Source organism: Malassezia restricta, chromosome IV (assembly GCF_003290485.1).
Source record: "Malassezia restricta chromosome IV, complete sequence".
NCBI lineage: Eukaryota > Fungi > Basidiomycota > Malasseziomycetes > Malasseziales > Malasseziaceae > Malassezia > Malassezia restricta.
The window spans coordinates 707,003-725,000 of NC_040196.1; the positions used below are offsets into that span (position 1 = coordinate 707,003).

Here is a 17,998-nt window from a genome sequence, read left to right on the forward strand (position 1 = left end):
AGGCGATATGGCGTGCCAAAGTGGTGCACCGTGTATACATACAACATGGGTGCAAGCTATGTGTTATCCCGTCTTTTTGTCAGCGGCAAGGAGCAGCAGCAGCAGCAGCCGTCACAAAAAGCCAAGCGAGAGGCACGCAAGCGCTGGAGTCTGCCGATCAAGCGTTCGAAGACACCTCACCGCGATAGCGTTGATGTGAAAAAACCTGAGACTTTTAAACAGGATATGGAACAGCCCATTCCAAAAATTGTGTTGGAGTCAAGCCCACGGGACACTCAAACGGTTAGGGATGGTTTCCCGACCAACTTGACTGAGCCGGTAGTTCAAGATGAGCATGCAATGACAGAGGAGCAGGACATGCCGAATCCACATGCTCCTGTGGCGCCTGAGGTGCCTTTGGCCGTGCAAGACGAGGCTGCGCCCCGTAAAGCCAATGACCAGGAACCTGCCGCCGGGCATGAATCTACCATCGAGGCACCCGCTCCACCATCCAAGGGAGATACGGTTGCGTCTGCATTACCGCCAAATGGTACGCCAGCCGCTGAGGAAGACGTCTTGGCCCAACGTAACGTCTTCCTCCAGCATTGCCAGACACTCTTGTACCTGAAGCGTGTCGTGCAAGGTCAAGAGCCATACGTGTACTCGGTGCGGTTTAGACCTGATGATTTTACGTCTACTGTCCCACTACATGCCCTCAAGGTGTGGAACTTTAACAGTGGTAAGGTGTACAAGGCCCTCGAGCACGCAAGGCAAGTAACGTGGCCACATGAAGTGCTGGAAGTCGTATCGGCCATTGTCGAAGAAGTAAGCACAGTGGCTGTGGTAGAGGAAGCTATCCCTGAAGCAAATGTGCCATTACCAATAATTGAAAGCCTCAGTGTGCTGCTGGATGCACTGGATGGCGTATATGCCAAGCTTTTGATGTGGCTGGATAAAGACGCGCTGAGAAATTTGTCCGGTCAGCCGTGCTCCGTACCTGTGGTCCCTTCATGTGAACTACTTGACATTTTGCAGCACACGGACCGAAAATTGAAGAAGTTCATTAAGTGCATCGCGAAGGACTTGTCATTTGTTGCTCGAAGCGTGTGCCACAACGAGATGGGAGAATGGGACAAGATTCTGTGTGATCAAAATCTCGACTGGGAAGACTTATCGGTGCAGCTCCAAACACGTACAGAGCGACACAGCAGTGGAAGTAGTCACACAGAGTCGCTTCATGAAACGACATCACCTCCTAATGCTACGTCGCCTCTCACGTCAAATATCTCGATGCTGGAAACTGGTTCCCATGACAACGGCACTCGTGCTCATATACAAAGGAGCAGTGTACTTGGCCATTTCGTGCGCGGAAAAGACGTACGTCGCCAGAATGTGACGAAGGAACTGTGTGCTGTAATGAAGCATCCCTGGAGCAAGCGCGGCGACAATAACAAGCAAGATAATTTCAGCATGACTGGACCCATGTTTGGTCGTGTCAGTATGGAAGCCTAACAACACCTATTCGAAAGTTTTAATAAGGCAGTAGTGGTACATCTAATTTCCCAATCGTATTCATAGATAATAGTCATTGAAGAGGTCCCAAGTGTGATAGTGGTGCTTGCGACATGTTGATATTTGCTTCGCTTATCAAATTATCCATTGCAACAGAGCGTGGTCTAGAGGTCATGACTCCTCATTTACACTCAGGTGATCTGAGGCGATCCCCGGTTCGATCCCGGGCGTTCTGACTTTTTTTCTCCGGTCTGGATTTAAAAGAAATATATTTTCTATGATATATGCCGCCGAAATGATTCTACGCACCAGCCTTCCAGCTGTATGGTTAGCTTCATAAGTTTAAACGTACTGAGCAATGTCACCATCAACCATCTCATACGTCTTGCCCTTTTGCACGAGCTTACCGTTGGCGCGGCATGCATTTTCGCTGCCAGCCTCCTTGAGGTCATTGAAGGCCATGATTTCACCACACACAAACTTGTTTTCAAAGTCGGAGTGGATTACACCGGCAGCTTGTGGGGCCTTGACGCCACGGCGGATAGACCAAGCACGTACCTCATCAGGACCAGCAGTGAAGTAACGAATGAGGTCCAGGGCGTCGTAGCCACTCTTAGTGATCTTCGGAAGAGCGCTCTGCACGCCCTCGCCTAGCTTCGCGAGGTACTCCTTGAGCTCATTCTCGTCAGAGATCGTAAACAGTTGCTCTTCGAGGGCAGCTGAGAACGGAATGAGCTGGTCACCCGGATTGTTCTCGTCGATCCACTGCTTGATCTTGGGCAGCCACTTGTTCTTCTTGCGGGCGTAGTCGCGCTCGCTGAGGTTGACCAGGTAAATGACAGGCTTAGCGGTCAGAAGAAGAAGCGAGTTGATCACATCCACCTGTTATGTTAGAACTGCACCACGTGAAGCAAGCGATGGAGATCAGTGAATCTAGTGCATCTCATGCGGCTTTCCTACGGCCGTCGACGAGCTGGGTTAAGATAATCGAGTGCCGTGCACTCTTTGTCATCCGCTCACCATGCGCTTGTTAAGTATACATACCTCCTTGGCGTTCCAGTCGCCCTTGCGAACGTCCATGTTGTCTTCCTGTAGGCATTTGAGGACTTTTTCGATAATGGCAACTTCTTCTTTTTTCTTACGGTCCTCAAGTGAGTTGTTGCCTGCGGAGCGTGCATTCTTTCGAGCGTTGTCGAGCGCCTTTTCGACCCACTCAATGTCCTTCAGACGGAGCTCAGTCGAAATAATCTCCATGTCACGCGTGGGGTCGACATCACCCTCGACGTGGACAATGTCAGCGTCGTCGAAAGCACGGATCACCTGGAAGATACCATCAACGGCCCGAACGTTGGCAAGGAAGGCGTTACCAAGACCAACGCCCGTGCTGGCACCGGACGTCAGACCGGCAATGTCGATGACAGTGAGGAAAGCGGGCACTTCTGACTTGGGCTTGTACAAGTCGCAAAGCCAGAGAAATCGGTCATCAGGCACGTACACACGGGTCTCTTCGGGCTCAATCGTGGCGTAAGGAAAGTTGGCAGCTTTACCCAGATCGCACTTGGCGACTGTGTTGAAGAGCGTAGACTTACCCACGTTCGGCAGACCAACGATACCCATCTTGAGGTTGTTCGATGGACGACCGAGACGGGGCTTCTCTACGACCTGTTGGTTCTTCTTCGGAGCCATTTTCTTAGCCTTCTTTTCTACTGTGGCGGTTGTATGCAGATACGAGCGACACACAGGCGCAATCAACTGACGTTGTTTTAACCAGCTTCGTGCGCAAAACGCACCCAGCATCCAATGTCGACAAGCCCTTCTCTTCGTCTTTTGCGACTAAACTCTGCACGTGACACATGCGAGTCAACGCATGCCTTAGTCACCTTTTGGGGCGAAATGCCAGGCATCTGGTCCACTCCAACCAATTCTACCACCCTCAATACAATGCGCTGGGTGTTTGTGGTGGCGCTGCTTACCGTGCTGGCCCTTGCCGTGTCTGCGCAAGAAGATGAGCGCGTGAAAATATCCATGCTGCTGGAGCGTCGTCAGGCGCTGGGTGGTGGCGCCGGTAAGCCAGATACTACCACAGCCACCACGCCCGCCTCGATCTCAGGATACACTCCGCCACCTAGAAGCACTACCCCGACCCCCACGAATTTCAAGAAAGGCTCGATTTTGAGTCTTGAGGATGTGGATGGATACAAGGAGGCGAAGGAGTTTGCCCAGTCGTCAGGTGTGATGACATTGGCCCCTGCGGTGCTAGTGACTGGTGCTCTGGCCATTGTGGGCGGCGCCATCTTTTTGTGACATTGTCCCTATGTACGACTATCCCTCACCCACCTTGATGCCCCCTTTTCCTGCTCACCTATACTCTTCGTCACCACGCATCTTTCACTCGGTCACCATGCTTTCACTCCTATGTACGTTAGAACAAGTCGGCATCGGTGGCAGCAGATAGTGCCAATTGGCGCCATAAGCTCGATGTGTGCTCAGATAGCATCTTTCGATCTCTTTGATGTATGCCGCTGGACTGTGAGGCCGCAGCGCCTGTGCCCATGTGTTGCTTGTTCGGTGCTGCTGCCTTGAAATAGCTCGCGATCGACTTTTGTGGCTTCGGCGCTTTCGCCTCGTCGGACCACTCTACCTTGAACGCACGCGTTGACGAGGGGGGATATGCTGTGCCTAGGATCGAAGTGGTGGGAATAGGTGTCTTGACAGGCTCCTCAAGCATGGATTTGGCAGTGGCCCAGCTGAAACGCACGATGCCCGTCCATCCAAACACGGGGTCCAACGTCTCTTTGAGGTAGCGCACCGTCTTAGGATCTCCAGGATAGCCACTACCGGTCTCCCAGGCATCATCGTCTGACCGCTTGCGCTTCCCAAGCGCGGCCGAAGACAGGCGCTGCTCTGCATACACCCAGTTGTCGAGGCATGCATCGCGTGTGACTTTCGCAGCAATACTAGCGGCGCCGACAATGGGGTACGTGGCATCAGCCTTGCGGGCAACCTTCCATTCAATGTGTCCGTACCGCGGAAAGTGACGCTTGAGCTTGGCAGCATAGGCTGTGGGCTCACCCACAGTATCGACAAAGATGTGCGTGACATCGATGCCCGCATCGAGCACGCCCTGTATGAGTTGAACAGTAGCATCGCAGCTCTGCTCGTTCAAGTTGTACGGCACACGTCGCATCATGCCAGCAGAGATGTCCTGGGGCGACATGACACGGACCGCCCAGCCCATGCTTGGCTCGCGCAAGAGGGCCTGGAGGAGCTCGTCGCGTCGCGCGGGAGTGAGTGTTTTCGAGTCTGGCATAAGTGCATGGAGACATACCTGCGAATCCCAAGTCACGGAGGCCTTCCTGCGCATTGAGGGGGCAGAACGCGACACCATAGACCAGAGGGCCTAGCACAGGCCCTCGACCGGCCTCGTCGACGCCCAGAACACAAGGCGCCCGTCGATGACCCGTGCCGCTCACGCACGCATCCGGGATGTGTGAGCGCCAAGTATACGACTGCGTCAGTGCCGTCGCCCGCACCGATGGTACCGCGTCGAGCATCACCCAAGATGAAGGGACGCGTATGTGCTGACAAAACACAAAAATGAGCGAAAAAAAGCGACGGTCGGCCGTTCGAGATACGCGGCCGTTTCCGACGACGACGAGGGGGCGTCGGCGCGATGGAAAAGCGCTTGAGCGAAGTCAGTGAGGTGCTTGAGCCGGCGACGCGTACGGCTGGTCTCCTGCCGACGTCGACGGACCTCGACTTTTACTGCTCGATTGATCCGGGCGTGAAGCAGGCGCTTGATGGCGTGAGTGGTGACTTGGACGACGTGCTAAGCACGATGACGGCGTGGATGGGTAGTGAGAGGCAGAGGATGGACAGTATGATGGATGCCGCATCATTTTCGGCACAGGCTGGCGAGACGATCGATCGGCTGCTGGAGCGCACGGACGTGTATTTGGACGAGTATGCCGGGCGGCGGCCGATCGCCCCAAAGGACGAGCCGGTGGTGCCGAGCACGGGCAAGCTACCGAAGAGTCTGCTGTTTCCCAAGATACCAAAGCCGCAGGATGCGTTCTCGCGGCGTCCTGACAATCGCGCGTGTGCGCCATGGACGAGGCAGCTGCGCTTCGGCAAGCCGAATGCTCGTGTGCCGCTAGGATGGCGCGATCCGGCGTGGGACATGCCTGAGCACGCGACAGTAGAGGGGCAGTATGGGACAGAGGGTGATGCGCGTCTGAATGCGTATTATGTTGAGATCCAGCAGACGCCCATTCCTGCCTCTGCCTACCGCGTTGATGAGCCGAGGGCGCCGGAGCCGCTCGATCTTGACGAGCCGGATGCATCGCTGACGTGGGTCGACTCGCTCGATAAGCTGCATGCGCTGGCGGCGCATCTGGAAGAGGCACGAGTGACTGAGATCGCCATTGACTTGGAGCACCACAGCCATCGGACCTACTTGGGTCTTGTGTGTCTCATGCAGATTAGCACGCGTTGGGGCGACTGGATCGTCGATACGCTCGTGGACGAGGTGCGTGAGCATGCTGAGATGCTGAATGCGTCCTTCACGCATCCTGACAAGGTGCTTGTGCTGCACGGAGCCGACCACGACATCCTATGGCTGCAGCGTGACTTGGGTCTGTTTGTCACCAACCTGTTTGACACGTTCCAAGCTGCGCGTGTGCTGCAGTTTGGCAGTCTGAGCCTTGCGTACCTGCTGCTGCGCTATACGGGCTTTGAGGCGGACAAGCGCTTCCAAACGGCTGACTGGCGCATTCGGCCGCTGCCCCGCGAGATGCTGTTCTATGCCCGCAGTGATACGCACTCGCTCCTGTATGTGTACGACTGTCTGCGTCTGGACCTTGAGCGGTATGCGGGACACAGTGCGATCACCGACGTGTTTGAGCGGAGCAAAGCGACGGCGTCCAAGACATATATCAAGGTGCCATGGGATGCGCAGGGCGACTCGCGAAATGGATGGCGAACGCTGTGGCTGCGACTTGGCGGTGATCTCGCGCGGGCCGCCCAAGACGCGCCACCTGGCACGCCGCTGAGCCGTGAGGAGCGTATTCTGCGGCGCCTGCATCAGTGGCGCGATGAAAAGGCTCGAGAGGACGACGAGAGGCCGGCGTTTGTTCTGAGTGACGAGGTGCTGATTAGTCTTGCGCTGCGTCCGCCGCTGACGCTGCCTGAGGCGCATACGCGCACGCCGATGCGTTTGCGCAAGTCTGTGCAGCGGATGCATGAGCTTGTGGATGCTGTGAAAGCAGAATGGGAGGCTTACCAGGCAGGTCTGCAGCCGTCGATGCCCAAGACGGACGTGGCAGTGGACGAAGACCTCGGAGAGCGGTATGTGAGAGACGAAGAAGGATGGACAGAGGCGGGCGTGCAGGTAGGCGTGTGGGATGCCCAGGCACCACAGAGCAGGGCAGATGCTCAGCTGTTCCGTGGACTGCACGTATCGTCGCAGGCGGCACCAAGCACGAAGCGCAAGTCGCTTTTCGAGATGCCGTCTGCGCGGACGCCGTCGCATGCTGCTGCGACGCTGCGGCGGATCCAGTCGGAGTTTGTGCAGCGGCTCGGTAGTCTGGTCGGGCGTGGGCCTGAGAGGGCTGGGGAGCCTGAGGAACCTGAGGAGCCCGTGAAGCCTGAGGGGCCCGTGGATGAGAAGCCCGTGGATGAGAAGCCCGTGGAACCCGAGGACGCTGCGCCAATACCACCCGAGGCGCACGAGACGACAGTCGTCAAGCACGATAGAGACAAGGATGATGATGGCATTGTGCGTGTCAGCAAACACATCAAGGTACGAGCACCCAAGACGAAAAAGAGCCAAGCGGCGCCTGTGCCGTTTGATTACGCACAAGCCACGAGTGTGCTGGATGCACCGCGGTCAGGCTCGGAGGCCTCGCTGCTGGCTCCCACAAAGGCAGCCGCCGAGCCGCGCGGTGCACGGCCCAAGAACCTCAAGCGCAGCGGACAACGCAGTGGGACATTCGCACGACGTAACAAGTAACAACGTAGACTATATACACGCGTTTACCACGAGATTTCAGGATCGCTTCCGCAGTGGGAAGTCAGGCTGTTGGTCCATTCGACGACAGGCATGGACACGTTTCGACGGGGGAAGCGGCCGGTGGGATTGTTGTCGCGAAGCATTTCGAGCATCGAGTACTTGGATCCGATCGCGAATGGCTCCGACAGCACGGGGTTCTGAGTCTCGTTGAGGCGGAAGTTGAAGAAGGTCGAGCCGGCGGACCAGCCAAACACCTTGAGCTGTGTCGAGAGGTAGTCGGTCGTCCAGTCCGTCGAATTGAGAATAGAAATGGCAGAGAACTCGCCCATGAGCACGGGCGCAGGGAAGCGCTCCATCTTGTTGCCAAAGTTGCAGATGCGACTAAGCATGTCGTCTTTGTCCGTCGGCTCGGGGTTCTGGAACCAGCCAGGGTAGGGGTGGTCATCGAAAATAAACGTGCCGAGCTCCTGGTCGCTCGCATAAGACTTCCAGTACTTGTATGGATTGCCCACAAAGCCGTGGTGCGCAATAAGGGGAATCTTGAACGGCTTCAGCTGCTCGATACTAAAGTCGTAAAAGTCGCGCAGGATCGAGTCGTAATCGTCATTCGAGTTGATCTTAGGCTCATTGACCGTTGTAACGCCCGCCACGACTGACTTGGCCGGATGGCTATCGAGCCAGCTCAGCAGGTTTTTCACTGTCTGACGCGAGTACTTCTGGTTCTTCGACGAATACCATTCGATCGTGTTGCCCAGGTTCGTCCGGTTGTGACCGCTCGACTGGTCGTTGTTCTGGCTGCCAGGCATGCCGTGCAGATCAATGAGTACATAGATGCTTCGGTTCCACGCTCCATACATAATCTCCGAGAGCTTGTCGAGGTGCGACGCATTCTGGTACGGCTCACCCACCTCCTGGGCCGAGAAGAACGGCCAGTAGCCCATGGGGATACGCAGCATATTCACGCCCGCATCCTGCAGCGTGTTCATATCATCCTCCGTGAACCACGAGTCAAGGTGGTTCCGCAGCACGCTCTGCATCTTGTCGGCACCGAGATTCTTAGACATCGAGTACTCGTCCCAAGCATCGGGCCCGCCCTGTTCGACCATCCAGTCCTCATACATCCAGCGCTCCAGAAGAAACAGACCACCGAGGTTCGTTCCAAACACCTTGTTCTTCGTCGACGTCCAGTTCCACGCAGGCAACGGGTCCGGCAGAGGTGCCTTGCGCGGGCCATCGTCCGACTTGCCGCCCTTATCTTCGTCGCCGTCCTTGTCACCGTTACCGTCCTTCGATGGGCTCGACGAGTCGGCACGGTCCGGCGGTGTAGCAAGGTTGTTCTTGTCTGAGTCATCGTCGTTCGACAGACCTACTCCTAGACCAACACCCAAGGCCACACCCAGCACCACGGCGGCCACGACGGCCGCAATCAGCCATGGCAGCCATCGGAACGGACGCGAACGCGCGGCCACAGGCTTCTCGCCGTAGTCTGCATGGTCATGCGCCGGATACGATGTCGGTGGTGCGCCACCTCGGCTCGCGTTGCGAGACTCACGAGCGGCTGTAGACGCGGTTGGCGCGGCGGCGGTTTGGGAGCGTGCGGCCTGAGCTGGAGACGTAGCACCGGCGTCTGGCCCAGCCGGAGCCGGGGCACGCTGAGCCAAAGTAGCGCGCGAGGGCGGCATAGCTGTGCCAGCTTGGTGATTAGACGGCCAAGCTGATGACGCTGCGAGGCCTGTGCCAGCTCCGACACCGGTAAGGTTGCCATGGTGAGCAGAGGATGCCCTGAGTGATGGCTGAGTAAATGGGTTCGTCGGCTTGCTGGGACTGAGAGGCGCCTCGGCGCTTTCGTCGGCCACACGGGCAGTGGTGGAAGAGCGGCGAGCGCTTTGATTCGGCTTAGCTTGCTTAATAGTGGGCGCCTCGGACACAGAGGCACCTTGTGTGCCAGGCGCGTGAGCCTGTCCTGACTTAGCCTGTCCTGACTTGGACTTGCTCGAGGTCAGTGTTGAGTCGGCGAGCGTAGCTTGTTGTGCAGAGCTGTCGCGTCCAGGGAGCGTCCCCGACTTGGATGGGCTCATGTTGGTGTCGTGCACGCGAGCATCGGAGTCTTTCGCGGCAGGGATACTGGGTAGGTCCTTGGGTCGAGAGTGTCTCTTGGACTGCGGCGCGAGAGGTGGAGAGCCAGCCATACGGACAGGTGGCGCATGCCCAGACGCATAGCCGTTAGGCGCTGCAGCTCCGTATGGGTTCGTCTTGATGGGCCGCGAGGCTCGCTTGCCGCCTACGACTGTGCGGCCCTGGGCATGCGCATCAGGGCCGGCCGAGTCACTAGGAGCCTGCATCGCATTGGAAACAGGCGAGCGCGAAGCCTCGTAATGCAGAGGCGCAGGTGGCTGACTCGGTGAGGCGGGAGAAACGGTGTTGTGGACAGTAGCGGACGACGACGAGCCGAAAGCTTCAGCGCTAGGCTGCGCGATAAAGGTGGGAGCATCATGAAAGTTCAGCGAGGCACTTGAATGCCTTGAATTGTCTTGATTCAGGGCGTCGGAGTTTTTTTCTCCACGAACTGATATGTTGGCATTCGGGCCAAAGAGGTAGTGGCCCTGGTTCGACATGGGAGAGACGCGTCGAACGGATGAATGGACTACCTAGAGTTTGTGTGAATGTGGGCGTTTCAGGCTGTTACTTTTTTAAGGCACCCACAAACTCCCGCTGTCCGCGCCAAAGATGTTGCCGAACTGAACGAAGAAAAAAATGAAATTAACACCTGACACGCACTGCGGCGCAGAAGGCGCCACGGGCGTAAACGGAGTTCCCGTGCTTGTCCCAATCACGTGTTAGGGCTTCGGTCACATCGTCCAGCGAGGACAGAGGCGCAATAGCACGTGTCCCTGGTGCAGCTGTCAGGGCCCTCGCTATCAGATAGCGTAGCGTCCGTGATTGGATGCGAGTACCGAGGCCAGGGCCCACCATACATGCCAAGCAGGACACACTAGTGGGAGCAGAGTCGAAGAGCGGAGCTGCATCTCGATCGTCCGTCGCGCCCGATCACGCAGGGAAACACATTGGCATTTTACAATATATAGGGGCTAAGCAAGGAATGCAGATCAACTATGTCAGGAGGCAGCGTGGCCATTACCAGTGAATGTTCGGGTCGTCGCCACATTCGTCACTGAGGCTGTTCGTCCAGTCCTTGACAGACTTGGACGTATCGCGGTTGGGGATCGTGTCCTCGATCAGTCTGAGCATCGAGTACTTCTTGTTGGATTCCGATGACAGACCCAGGATGCGGCGACCTGAATCCTTCATTTTGAAGTTGAAGAACATGGAGCCGGCTGACCAGCCGTAGACCTTGAGCTGGGTTTTGACGTATCGCTCGACCCAGTCGTCCTTGTCGAGAGCTGAGATGGCCGAGAACTCGCCCATGAGCACGGGCGCAGGGAAGTTGGCCATGGAGTCGCGGAATCGGCACACGCTGCCAAAGATCTGGCCCTCGTCCGTAGGCTCAGGGCTCTGGAACCACGCAGGGTACGGATGGTCATCCAGCACAAATGTGCCGGTCTCCTGCTTCTGCGCAAAGTCGCGCCAGTAGCCGTATGGGTTGCTCACAAAGGCGTGGTGCGCAATCAGCGGAATGCCGTGCGGCTTTAGTGCATCTATGCTAAAGCCGTAAAAGTCGAAGAGCTTGCCCTGGTAGTCACCGTTGTCATACACCTTGGGCTCATTCACAGTCGTGATTCCAGCCACCACAGACTTGCTCGGTTGGGAGTCAAGCCAATCAAGCATCTTGTGCACGACTTTGCGCGACAACCGCTGGTTGTGATCGCTGTACCAGTCGGCGACTTGCTTGTTGTCGTTGGACGTGTGGTTGCGGCCACTCGACTGGTCGTTGTTCTGGCTGCCAGGCATGCCGTGTAGGTCCAGAAGCACATACATGTGGCGGTCTTGCGACCACTTCATGATTTGCGAGAGCTTGTCGAGATGCGAAGCGGTCTTGTATGGCTCGCCGGCTTCGTCGGCAGAGACAAACGGCCAGTAGCCGATAGGAATACGAAGCATATTCACACCAGCATCCGCGAGCGTATCCATATCGTCTTCCGTGAACCATGAGTCGAAATGCTCGTTCAAAATGTCATACATTCCATCGCCCACGTTCTTCGACATGGTGTACTCGTCCCATGCATCGTCACCACCTTTTTCGACCATCCAGTCTTCATACATCCAGCGCTCGAGAAGAAATAGACCACCGAGGTTCGTGCCGTAAACCTTGTCTTTCGTCCAATCCCACTTGGGCAAGTCGCGCTTGGCGATATCCGAGTTCGCGGGCATCTTTATCGTGGCGGCCCGCACGAACAAGGTAGCGGCAAGCAAGGCCAGAAGAGCACATGAAAGCATACGGTAGAGCATGGCACTTCTCCGACACATATGCAGGTTGAAACCTGAATCGTTCTAGGCGCCATCAACCCATTCTACCCCGCTTTCTATACCATCGCACGGGCAGGAAAACCCTCCGCTCGGAATAAACACAGTGTGGCTTCGGAAGTCCGTTTCCTTGCATGCGCAACTACATGGGGGAAATTGCCTATAGAATATGCAGCCGCTACACCGCCACATGCAGGTGAGCTCACATTAGATCGTCGATTTTCATGGGCATTTCGTCGATTTGCGTGCTGTAATACTGTTCAATATCACGCAAAGTTTTGACGTCCTCCGTGGTGACAAAGTTGATCGCCACGCCTTTCCTGCCGAAGCGGCCAGAACGACCGATACGATGGATGTAGTTCTCGCGGTTCGTAGGCAAGTCGTAGTTGATAACCAGCGACACGTTTTGGACGTCAATGCCTCGGGCCCACACGTCCGTCGTAATCAGCACGCGACTGCCGCCCTGACGGAATTCGCTCATGATAGCGTCGCGCTCTCGCTGTTGCATTTCTCCGTGCATGCTGCTAACCTGGAAATTGTTCTCGCGCATGCGGTCTGTGAGCCAGTCGACTTTTCTCCGTGTATTGCAGAAAATGACCGCTTGTGTGATCGTCAGTGTGTCGTACAGGTCGCAGAGTGTGTCAAATTTCCAGTCTTCCTTCTCGACGGCCACAAAGAACTGCTTGATACCTTCGAGCGTGAGCTCATCACGCTTCACGAGGATGCGCACAGGATCCGTCATGAATTTGGTAGTGATCTCAAGCACATCGTGAGGCAGTGTGGCAGAGACAAGTACAACCTGGGTAGCAGGGGGCAAGTAGCGATATATGTCATAGATCTGGTCCTTGAAGCCCATGTTCAGCAGCTCGTCACTTTCGTCCATAATGAGCATCTTGATATTTTTTGTACGGAGATGCCGTCTCCGAATCATATCAAAAACGCGCCCAGGCGTGCCAGAAACAATGTGTTGGCCATACTCAAGCTTGCGAATATCCTCGCCAATAGATGTGCCGCCAATGCACGCGTGGCATTGCACGTTCATATAGTCGCCGAGTGCAAGCACAACACTCTGGATCTGTGTGGCCAACTCACGCGTGGGACTCAATACAAGCGCCTGCGTCTCGCGAAGTGAAACGTCGATTGTCTGAAGCATAGAAATGGAGAAGGTGGCCGTCTTGCCTGTGCCAGACTGCGCCTGTGCAATGACGTCGCGGCCGCGCAAGATGGGCAAAATGGCGCGTTGCTGAATGGCTGATGGCTTTTCAAAGTCTGTGGTTAGTTCTATGCAGCAGACGTACTGTATGCATAAATGCCGCGCAGCAAGTTTTCCTTCAGTCCGAGTGCATCCTGTCGTTAGCTGTGGTCAAGCTGCACATACAAAGGTTGGCGCTATCGTGACTTCTTCGCTACTCTCGAATACAATCTGATCTGCGTGGATGTCCTGGCATAAGTGCAAGCGACATACCGTCATGGTCTGTGAGCCGATCGGCGCGTCAGGAGCCAAAGCGGACTTTTTTCTCTCACGTGGGAAAAAAATCCACTCTGTCGTCCCACTCTTTATTGACGCCGACAATGGCGGAGACGTCCGTGTACGAGAGTGCGCGTATGACGCACGAGGAGATCGAGCAGTATGAGGACGCTCTGGTCAATACACTTAACAATCCGCCCAGGGCCTCGTCGCATCGTCTGCAGATGCAGTGGCAGCTGGCGTCGTCGCAGTTATTGGACCAGATCGTGACTCGGTACGATGCGCTGCAGGACATGTATGAAGACGCGAGTGGCGAGCGCGCGCGGGAGTGGGAGGCTCTGGCGGGCGACGTGGATGATGAGGACGGCGCGATGGCCAAGTTTTACGCGCGACTAGAGCACCTCCAGGCCTACTACCAAAAATACCCTGAGCGAGCTATTTCCCTCGAGACGACCGCGACACCATCAATTCTCGGAGCACAAGACGCATCCCTCTTTGACTTTTCTATAATGGAACGCGAATTCAGTGGGGAGGAGATGGGTGGTCGTTTCCTTGATTTGTATGAGCCATACGAGATGTTTATCAACCTAAGGAACGTGCCGCACATCAGTTACCTCGAGTACTTGGCTCAGCTTGATTCGATGATGAGTGTGCCACTCGCAACGAAGCGCAGCGAGGCTTACAAGGTATACCTTACGAGGCTGCGTGAATATCTGTCAGCGTTCTTGCACAAGACGCGCCCGCTGGAAGATATGGATGCGCCCGAAGCGGCGGCGCTGCGTGCCTTTGAAGACGACTGGGAGCACGGGCGTGTGCCTGGCTGGGAAACAAAGGAGGCAGCGCTGTACGGTACAGGAAATTCTGAGTCGGGTATATGGTGCGATGCGTGCCAGCGCTTCTATGCGAAGCAGACTGTGTACGATGCGCATTTATCGTCCGCACGGCATCTCAAGGCTGTGAGGCGCCTTCAGAGTGGTGAACAGCCAGCTGCGCCGCAGCCGCGTGAGAGTGATATGGAACAGAAGAAGCATGCACAGCGTGCTAAGCAGATTGCGCGCGACGAGGTGCTCGTCCGAGCTCTCGCAATGGAACTGGCGTCTGTGCGGGACGAGACGCGGGCCAACATCGAGCGTAAGGCATCACTGACGGAGCGGGAGCGGGAAGAAGAAGTCGAGGCGATGGAGGCGGAGATGGACGAGGCCATGGAAACCGGCGGTATGGGCTACGAGGATGCGGGTGAGGACGTCGAGGGTGGCGGCGGAGAAAAAACGTACAATCCTCTCAAGCTCCCGATCGGCTGGGACGGCAAGCCCATTCCATTCTGGATGTACAAACTACATGGCTTGCGCGTCGAGTACAGGTGCGAGATCTGTTCGGACCATGTATACAAGGGCCGCAAGGTGTTTGAGAAGCACTTTCAAGAATCACGACATGCCTTTGGCATGCGTGCGCTAGGACTGCCGAACACGCCCGAGTTCCGTGACGTGACGCGCATTCAGGACGCGTTTGCGCTCGCAGAAAAGTTACGGCAGCAGAAGCGGCTACAAGATGTGGAAGAGGACGACACGATCGAAGTAGAGGATGAGCATGGCAACGTACGTATGACAGGGACTGACCCCAGGCATATACCCGCAAGACCTTTGAGCTGCTCCAGCGCCAGGGCCTGCTGTAGGCAGTGCTGTGTCAGCGTGCGTAATATTTGTAGAAATACCACGTCGCCAGGCAGGGCGGCCAAACGACGCGCACACGTTGCTTGGACCACGTCGTCGTTGCACGCGCCGACGACATGGGGGCGCAACAGCTGGAACCCTCAGCGTCGCCGGCCTCAGTGGCTGACTCACGCACGTCTGGGTCGAGGCAGAGCAACAAAAAGCGGGCTCAGAGCCTGAATCACGTACGTTGACATGCCCTAACCTCATGCAGTTGCTGGCATTCACCCTACCACCGCGAGAGCCGCCAGCCACAGCACCTCGCCGTCCGCGCCGGCACGATGGGTTCAGACCATTTAGTAGAGAGCGTATGTGCATAAAATACTGACGCCAGGTTATGTGAATGCTCAGTTCCGTTTCGCAGTCAGGCCGTCTTTCGATAGCCGACGCCACATGCAAGATCCGGACCTCCCGTTGCCCTGGCAGGATATCGTCCAGGTGCTAGTGCCTTCGACGGCCGACACATGGATGCGGCATGGAATGTCATCGTCTGCATCGTCTGTTGATTCGACACAGGCAACGACGTGTCCCATATGCCTGTCGCCACCGACGGCGCCTCGCATGACGCGGTGCGGACACGTGTATTGCTATGCGTGCATTCTGCATTATCTCACAGTTGCCGAGAATGGTAAGGGCACGCGTGGTGTACAACGCTACGTGAAACGATGCCCAGTGTGTTGGGACGATGTGATGGCGCGTGATTTAAAGTCAGTGCGCTGGATCGATGCGCAGTCACTGGCCGACTTACATACGGCGGCGTTCCTCGATGGCCGCGGTGAGGTTGGCGACATGAGCGATATTCTTACGCTGCGCCTTATGGAGCGACCGCATGACTCAGTGATAGCTTTGCCGCGCTCCCCGCACTGGCCCGTCGACACGAGCTTGGGTTTACCGTGTACTCAGCCAGATGCGCTGGCATTCGCGCGATGTGTGTTGGCTTCGCGGAGCTTGGTAACATCGTCACTAGAGTCGGACATCGCAAGTGTCCAGAAGGACATGTCACCGCCGCATGCGTCGTTGTTGGACGAATTGAGTCTTGAGTTCCTGCGTGTGGCACATACGCAGTTGATGGAACAATGGGAGCAGGCGCAGGCTCTGCCTGAGTCGGTAGGCACCCAGTGTGTGCCGGACGAGCAGCGTCAGGGCATGTCGTACTTCTACTATCAGGCAGCGTCAGGGCAGAACGTGTTTATCCACCCAATCGACATTAAGGTGCTTCTATCGCATTTTGGGACATACGCAGCGTTTCCAGATACGCTCATGGTCGCTGTGCAGCACGCCGAGGAAGGCACCGTCGACGAGTCACTTCGCAAAAAGTGTAAGTACATGGCGCATTTGCCTATGTCAGCGGACGTGACGTTCGTCGAGATTGACTGGGCACGCACGTCTTCAGTGTTAGGCCAAATTCAGGGCGATATTCCGTGGAAGTCATGGAGCTCGACCCTGGCGCAACGCAGACAGCGGCATCACGAAAAGGCTACGAAGGAAGAACGTGCTCGTATTCGGGCTGACAAAGACACTAAGAATACAATGCTCAAGAGCTCATCAAGAGGGGGCTCTGCAAGTGACGCAGCCCGCGATACGAGTGGTATGTCGTTTCGCGAATCGGCTATGGTTGGTGCAGAAATGTACTTTCCTATCCATCCTGGAAGGCTTGCAGATGACCCTGATGTGGTATTCCCCAGTGTAACCTCGCATCCCCCAAATCATGTGCCAAACGATGGCCCACGAACGGTGTGGGGTACTCCGGCCACTGCCACTATGCCTACGCCTTCACAAGGCGCGCGGGACGTGGATGAGGCGTGGAATGCCCTCGAGGCTCGTGCACAGGATGATGCATCAATGCCGCCTTCGGGTACGAAGCAGCGGCCAAAGCGCAAGCCCAAGCTTATTCTCACAGGAGGCGGGCGTGGCGCATTGTAGGTATAGTTGTGTGCAATATACCCCGGCAGTCATGTCATGTGATGTGCAGTGTGGAGTGGTTTCAACGTAGTGCATTCGCCGGCGACGTCATCCGCTGATGTCGCCATGCTTCCTGCTTCTGTATGGTATTTCAAACTTGCTGGATGAGCTTTTTGCGGTTCGTTATTCGGTATTGCGTGGCCTCTGTTCTGATGGTGCGGTGGCGCGCATCAGCGATAATTTCCTGTACAGGTGCCGATGACCATGAGGAAGCACCGGACCAACCGGAATTTTAAAAATTGGGCCAATTTCAGCTTCCTCCACAAGTCACCGTCTCGGCTAAACACGCGCAAATGCGGTTTGATACTGTTGTGTCCGTGTGTCATGAAATAGCTACGTGCGTAATAATTACATAGGAAACGACCCTAGGCATGTTTGTTCAAGCCCGGTATCTTATCCTTGTTTCGAGGAATCTCGGGATTCAGTGGTTTTTTTAATCCCGGCAAGCAACTGATCTGTGTCTCATACCTGTTATCAGGACGACAATGCATATCGGTGTCCTCACCACATTCGTTGGCATAGCCCTTCTCACACCATTCTTGGTTAAGAGGCCTAGCACCTTCATAGAAATGCACACTGTTTTGTTTGTAGCGAGGGTCAGGCTTATTGTGCGTGTCCCAGCACCCCTTTGTATACTGATCACCATTGTCCTTGCGCTTCACAGGGCCGAAACCGCGCGTCTCGGGCCAATCGATATATCCACAGGCCGTCGTATTAGGTCCAATTCGATCCGAATAGTTCGCACCGTAGACACTGCCCAAGTAGAGACAGGCCGAGTCCACACCATGAGGCGCGTACCAGATGCCGGTCGATACACCGTAAACCTCCCTTTCTACGTCCCTGGCGAAACCAAGACACATAGTTGAGCTGATAGGGAAGCATTTCATGTCGCACATAGTACCGTTCCAGTCCATAGCATTACAGTCAAATTGCGAC

General features: G+C 56.0%; 11 protein-coding genes and 1 non-coding gene across 12 annotated transcripts in view; 6 read left to right on the forward strand and 6 right to left on the reverse strand.

Annotated features, from left to right (window-relative positions):
• Positions 1-45: 45 nt before the first annotated feature.
• MRET_2787 (uncharacterized protein) lies at positions 46-1,491 on the forward strand (the record flags this gene model as incomplete). Its single annotated transcript, XM_027629414.1, has 1 exon — positions 46-1,491. The coding sequence occupies one exon, from the start codon at positions 46-48 to the stop codon at positions 1,489-1,491; it is 1,446 nt and encodes a 481-aa protein (XP_027484866.1).
• Positions 1,492-1,643: 152 nt separating this feature from the next.
• Positions 1,644-1,727, forward strand: MRET_t0046. The gene has a single exon. It is a non-coding gene; the product is annotated as a tRNA-Val (tRNA).
• Positions 1,728-1,792: 65 nt separating this feature from the next.
• On the reverse strand, positions 1,793-3,288 carry MRET_2788 (Obg-like ATPase 1; the record flags this gene model as incomplete). Its single annotated transcript, XM_027629415.1, has 3 exons — positions 1,793-1,811; positions 1,844-2,373; positions 2,536-3,288. 3 exons carry the CDS (start codon positions 3,286-3,288, stop codon positions 1,793-1,795), a joined length of 1,302 nt encoding a protein of 433 aa, XP_027484867.1.
• A 144-nt stretch (positions 3,289-3,432) lies between these two features.
• On the forward strand, positions 3,433-3,795 carry MRET_2789 (uncharacterized protein; the record flags this gene model as incomplete). Its single annotated transcript, XM_027629416.1, has 1 exon — positions 3,433-3,795. One exon carries the CDS (start codon positions 3,433-3,435, stop codon positions 3,793-3,795), a length of 363 nt encoding a protein of 120 aa, XP_027485240.1.
• Positions 3,796-3,913: 118 nt separating this feature from the next.
• On the reverse strand, positions 3,914-5,045 carry MRET_2790 (ribonuclease H2 subunit A; the record flags this gene model as incomplete). The annotated part of the gene is made up of 2 exons (XM_027629417.1): positions 3,914-4,794; positions 4,820-5,045. 2 exons carry the CDS (start codon positions 5,043-5,045, stop codon positions 3,914-3,916), a joined length of 1,107 nt encoding a protein of 368 aa, XP_027484839.1.
• A 119-nt stretch (positions 5,046-5,164) lies between these two features.
• On the forward strand, positions 5,165-7,501 carry MRET_2791 (exosome complex exonuclease RRP6; the record flags this gene model as incomplete). Its single annotated transcript, XM_027629418.1, has 1 exon — positions 5,165-7,501. The coding sequence occupies one exon, from the start codon at positions 5,165-5,167 to the stop codon at positions 7,499-7,501; it is 2,337 nt and encodes a 778-aa protein (XP_027484838.1).
• A 23-nt stretch (positions 7,502-7,524) lies between these two features.
• On the reverse strand, positions 7,525-10,116 carry MRET_2792 (cellulase (glycosyl hydrolase family 5); the record flags this gene model as incomplete). The annotated part of the gene is made up of 1 exon (XM_027629419.1): positions 7,525-10,116. The coding sequence occupies one exon, from the start codon at positions 10,114-10,116 to the stop codon at positions 7,525-7,527; it is 2,592 nt and encodes an 863-aa protein (XP_027484837.1).
• A 520-nt stretch (positions 10,117-10,636) lies between these two features.
• On the reverse strand, positions 10,637-11,926 carry MRET_2793 (cellulase (glycosyl hydrolase family 5); the record flags this gene model as incomplete). The annotated part of the gene is made up of 1 exon (XM_027629420.1): positions 10,637-11,926. The coding sequence occupies one exon, from the start codon at positions 11,924-11,926 to the stop codon at positions 10,637-10,639; it is 1,290 nt and encodes a 429-aa protein (XP_027484836.1).
• A 199-nt stretch (positions 11,927-12,125) lies between these two features.
• MRET_2794 (ATP-dependent RNA helicase) lies at positions 12,126-13,394 on the reverse strand (the record flags this gene model as incomplete). Its single annotated transcript, XM_027629421.1, has 4 exons — positions 12,126-13,192; positions 13,222-13,270; positions 13,302-13,364; positions 13,389-13,394. The coding sequence occupies 4 exons, from the start codon at positions 13,392-13,394 to the stop codon at positions 12,126-12,128; spliced, it is 1,185 nt and encodes a 394-aa protein (XP_027484835.1).
• A 101-nt stretch (positions 13,395-13,495) lies between these two features.
• On the forward strand, positions 13,496-15,063 carry MRET_2795 (splicing factor 3A subunit 3; the record flags this gene model as incomplete). Its single annotated transcript, XM_027629422.1, has 2 exons — positions 13,496-14,986; positions 15,013-15,063. The coding sequence occupies 2 exons, from the start codon at positions 13,496-13,498 to the stop codon at positions 15,061-15,063; spliced, it is 1,542 nt and encodes a 513-aa protein (XP_027484834.1).
• A 114-nt stretch (positions 15,064-15,177) lies between these two features.
• On the forward strand, positions 15,178-17,023 carry MRET_2796 (transcription regulator staf-5 like protein; the record flags this gene model as incomplete). Its single annotated transcript, XM_027629423.1, has 3 exons — positions 15,178-15,285; positions 15,315-15,408; positions 15,435-17,023. 3 exons carry the CDS (start codon positions 15,178-15,180, stop codon positions 17,021-17,023), a joined length of 1,791 nt encoding a protein of 596 aa, XP_027484833.1.
• A 404-nt stretch (positions 17,024-17,427) lies between these two features.
• The window catches only part of MRET_2797 (uncharacterized protein), a gene marked incomplete at both ends in the record, with an annotated part of 708 nt that continues 137 nt past the window's right edge, over positions 17,428-17,998 (reverse strand). Inside the window, one exon of the mRNA XM_027629424.1 lies at positions 17,428-17,998. This exon is cut by the window's right edge and continues 137 nt beyond it. Within this exon, the coding sequence (XP_027484832.1) occupies positions 17,428-17,998 (571 nt within the window).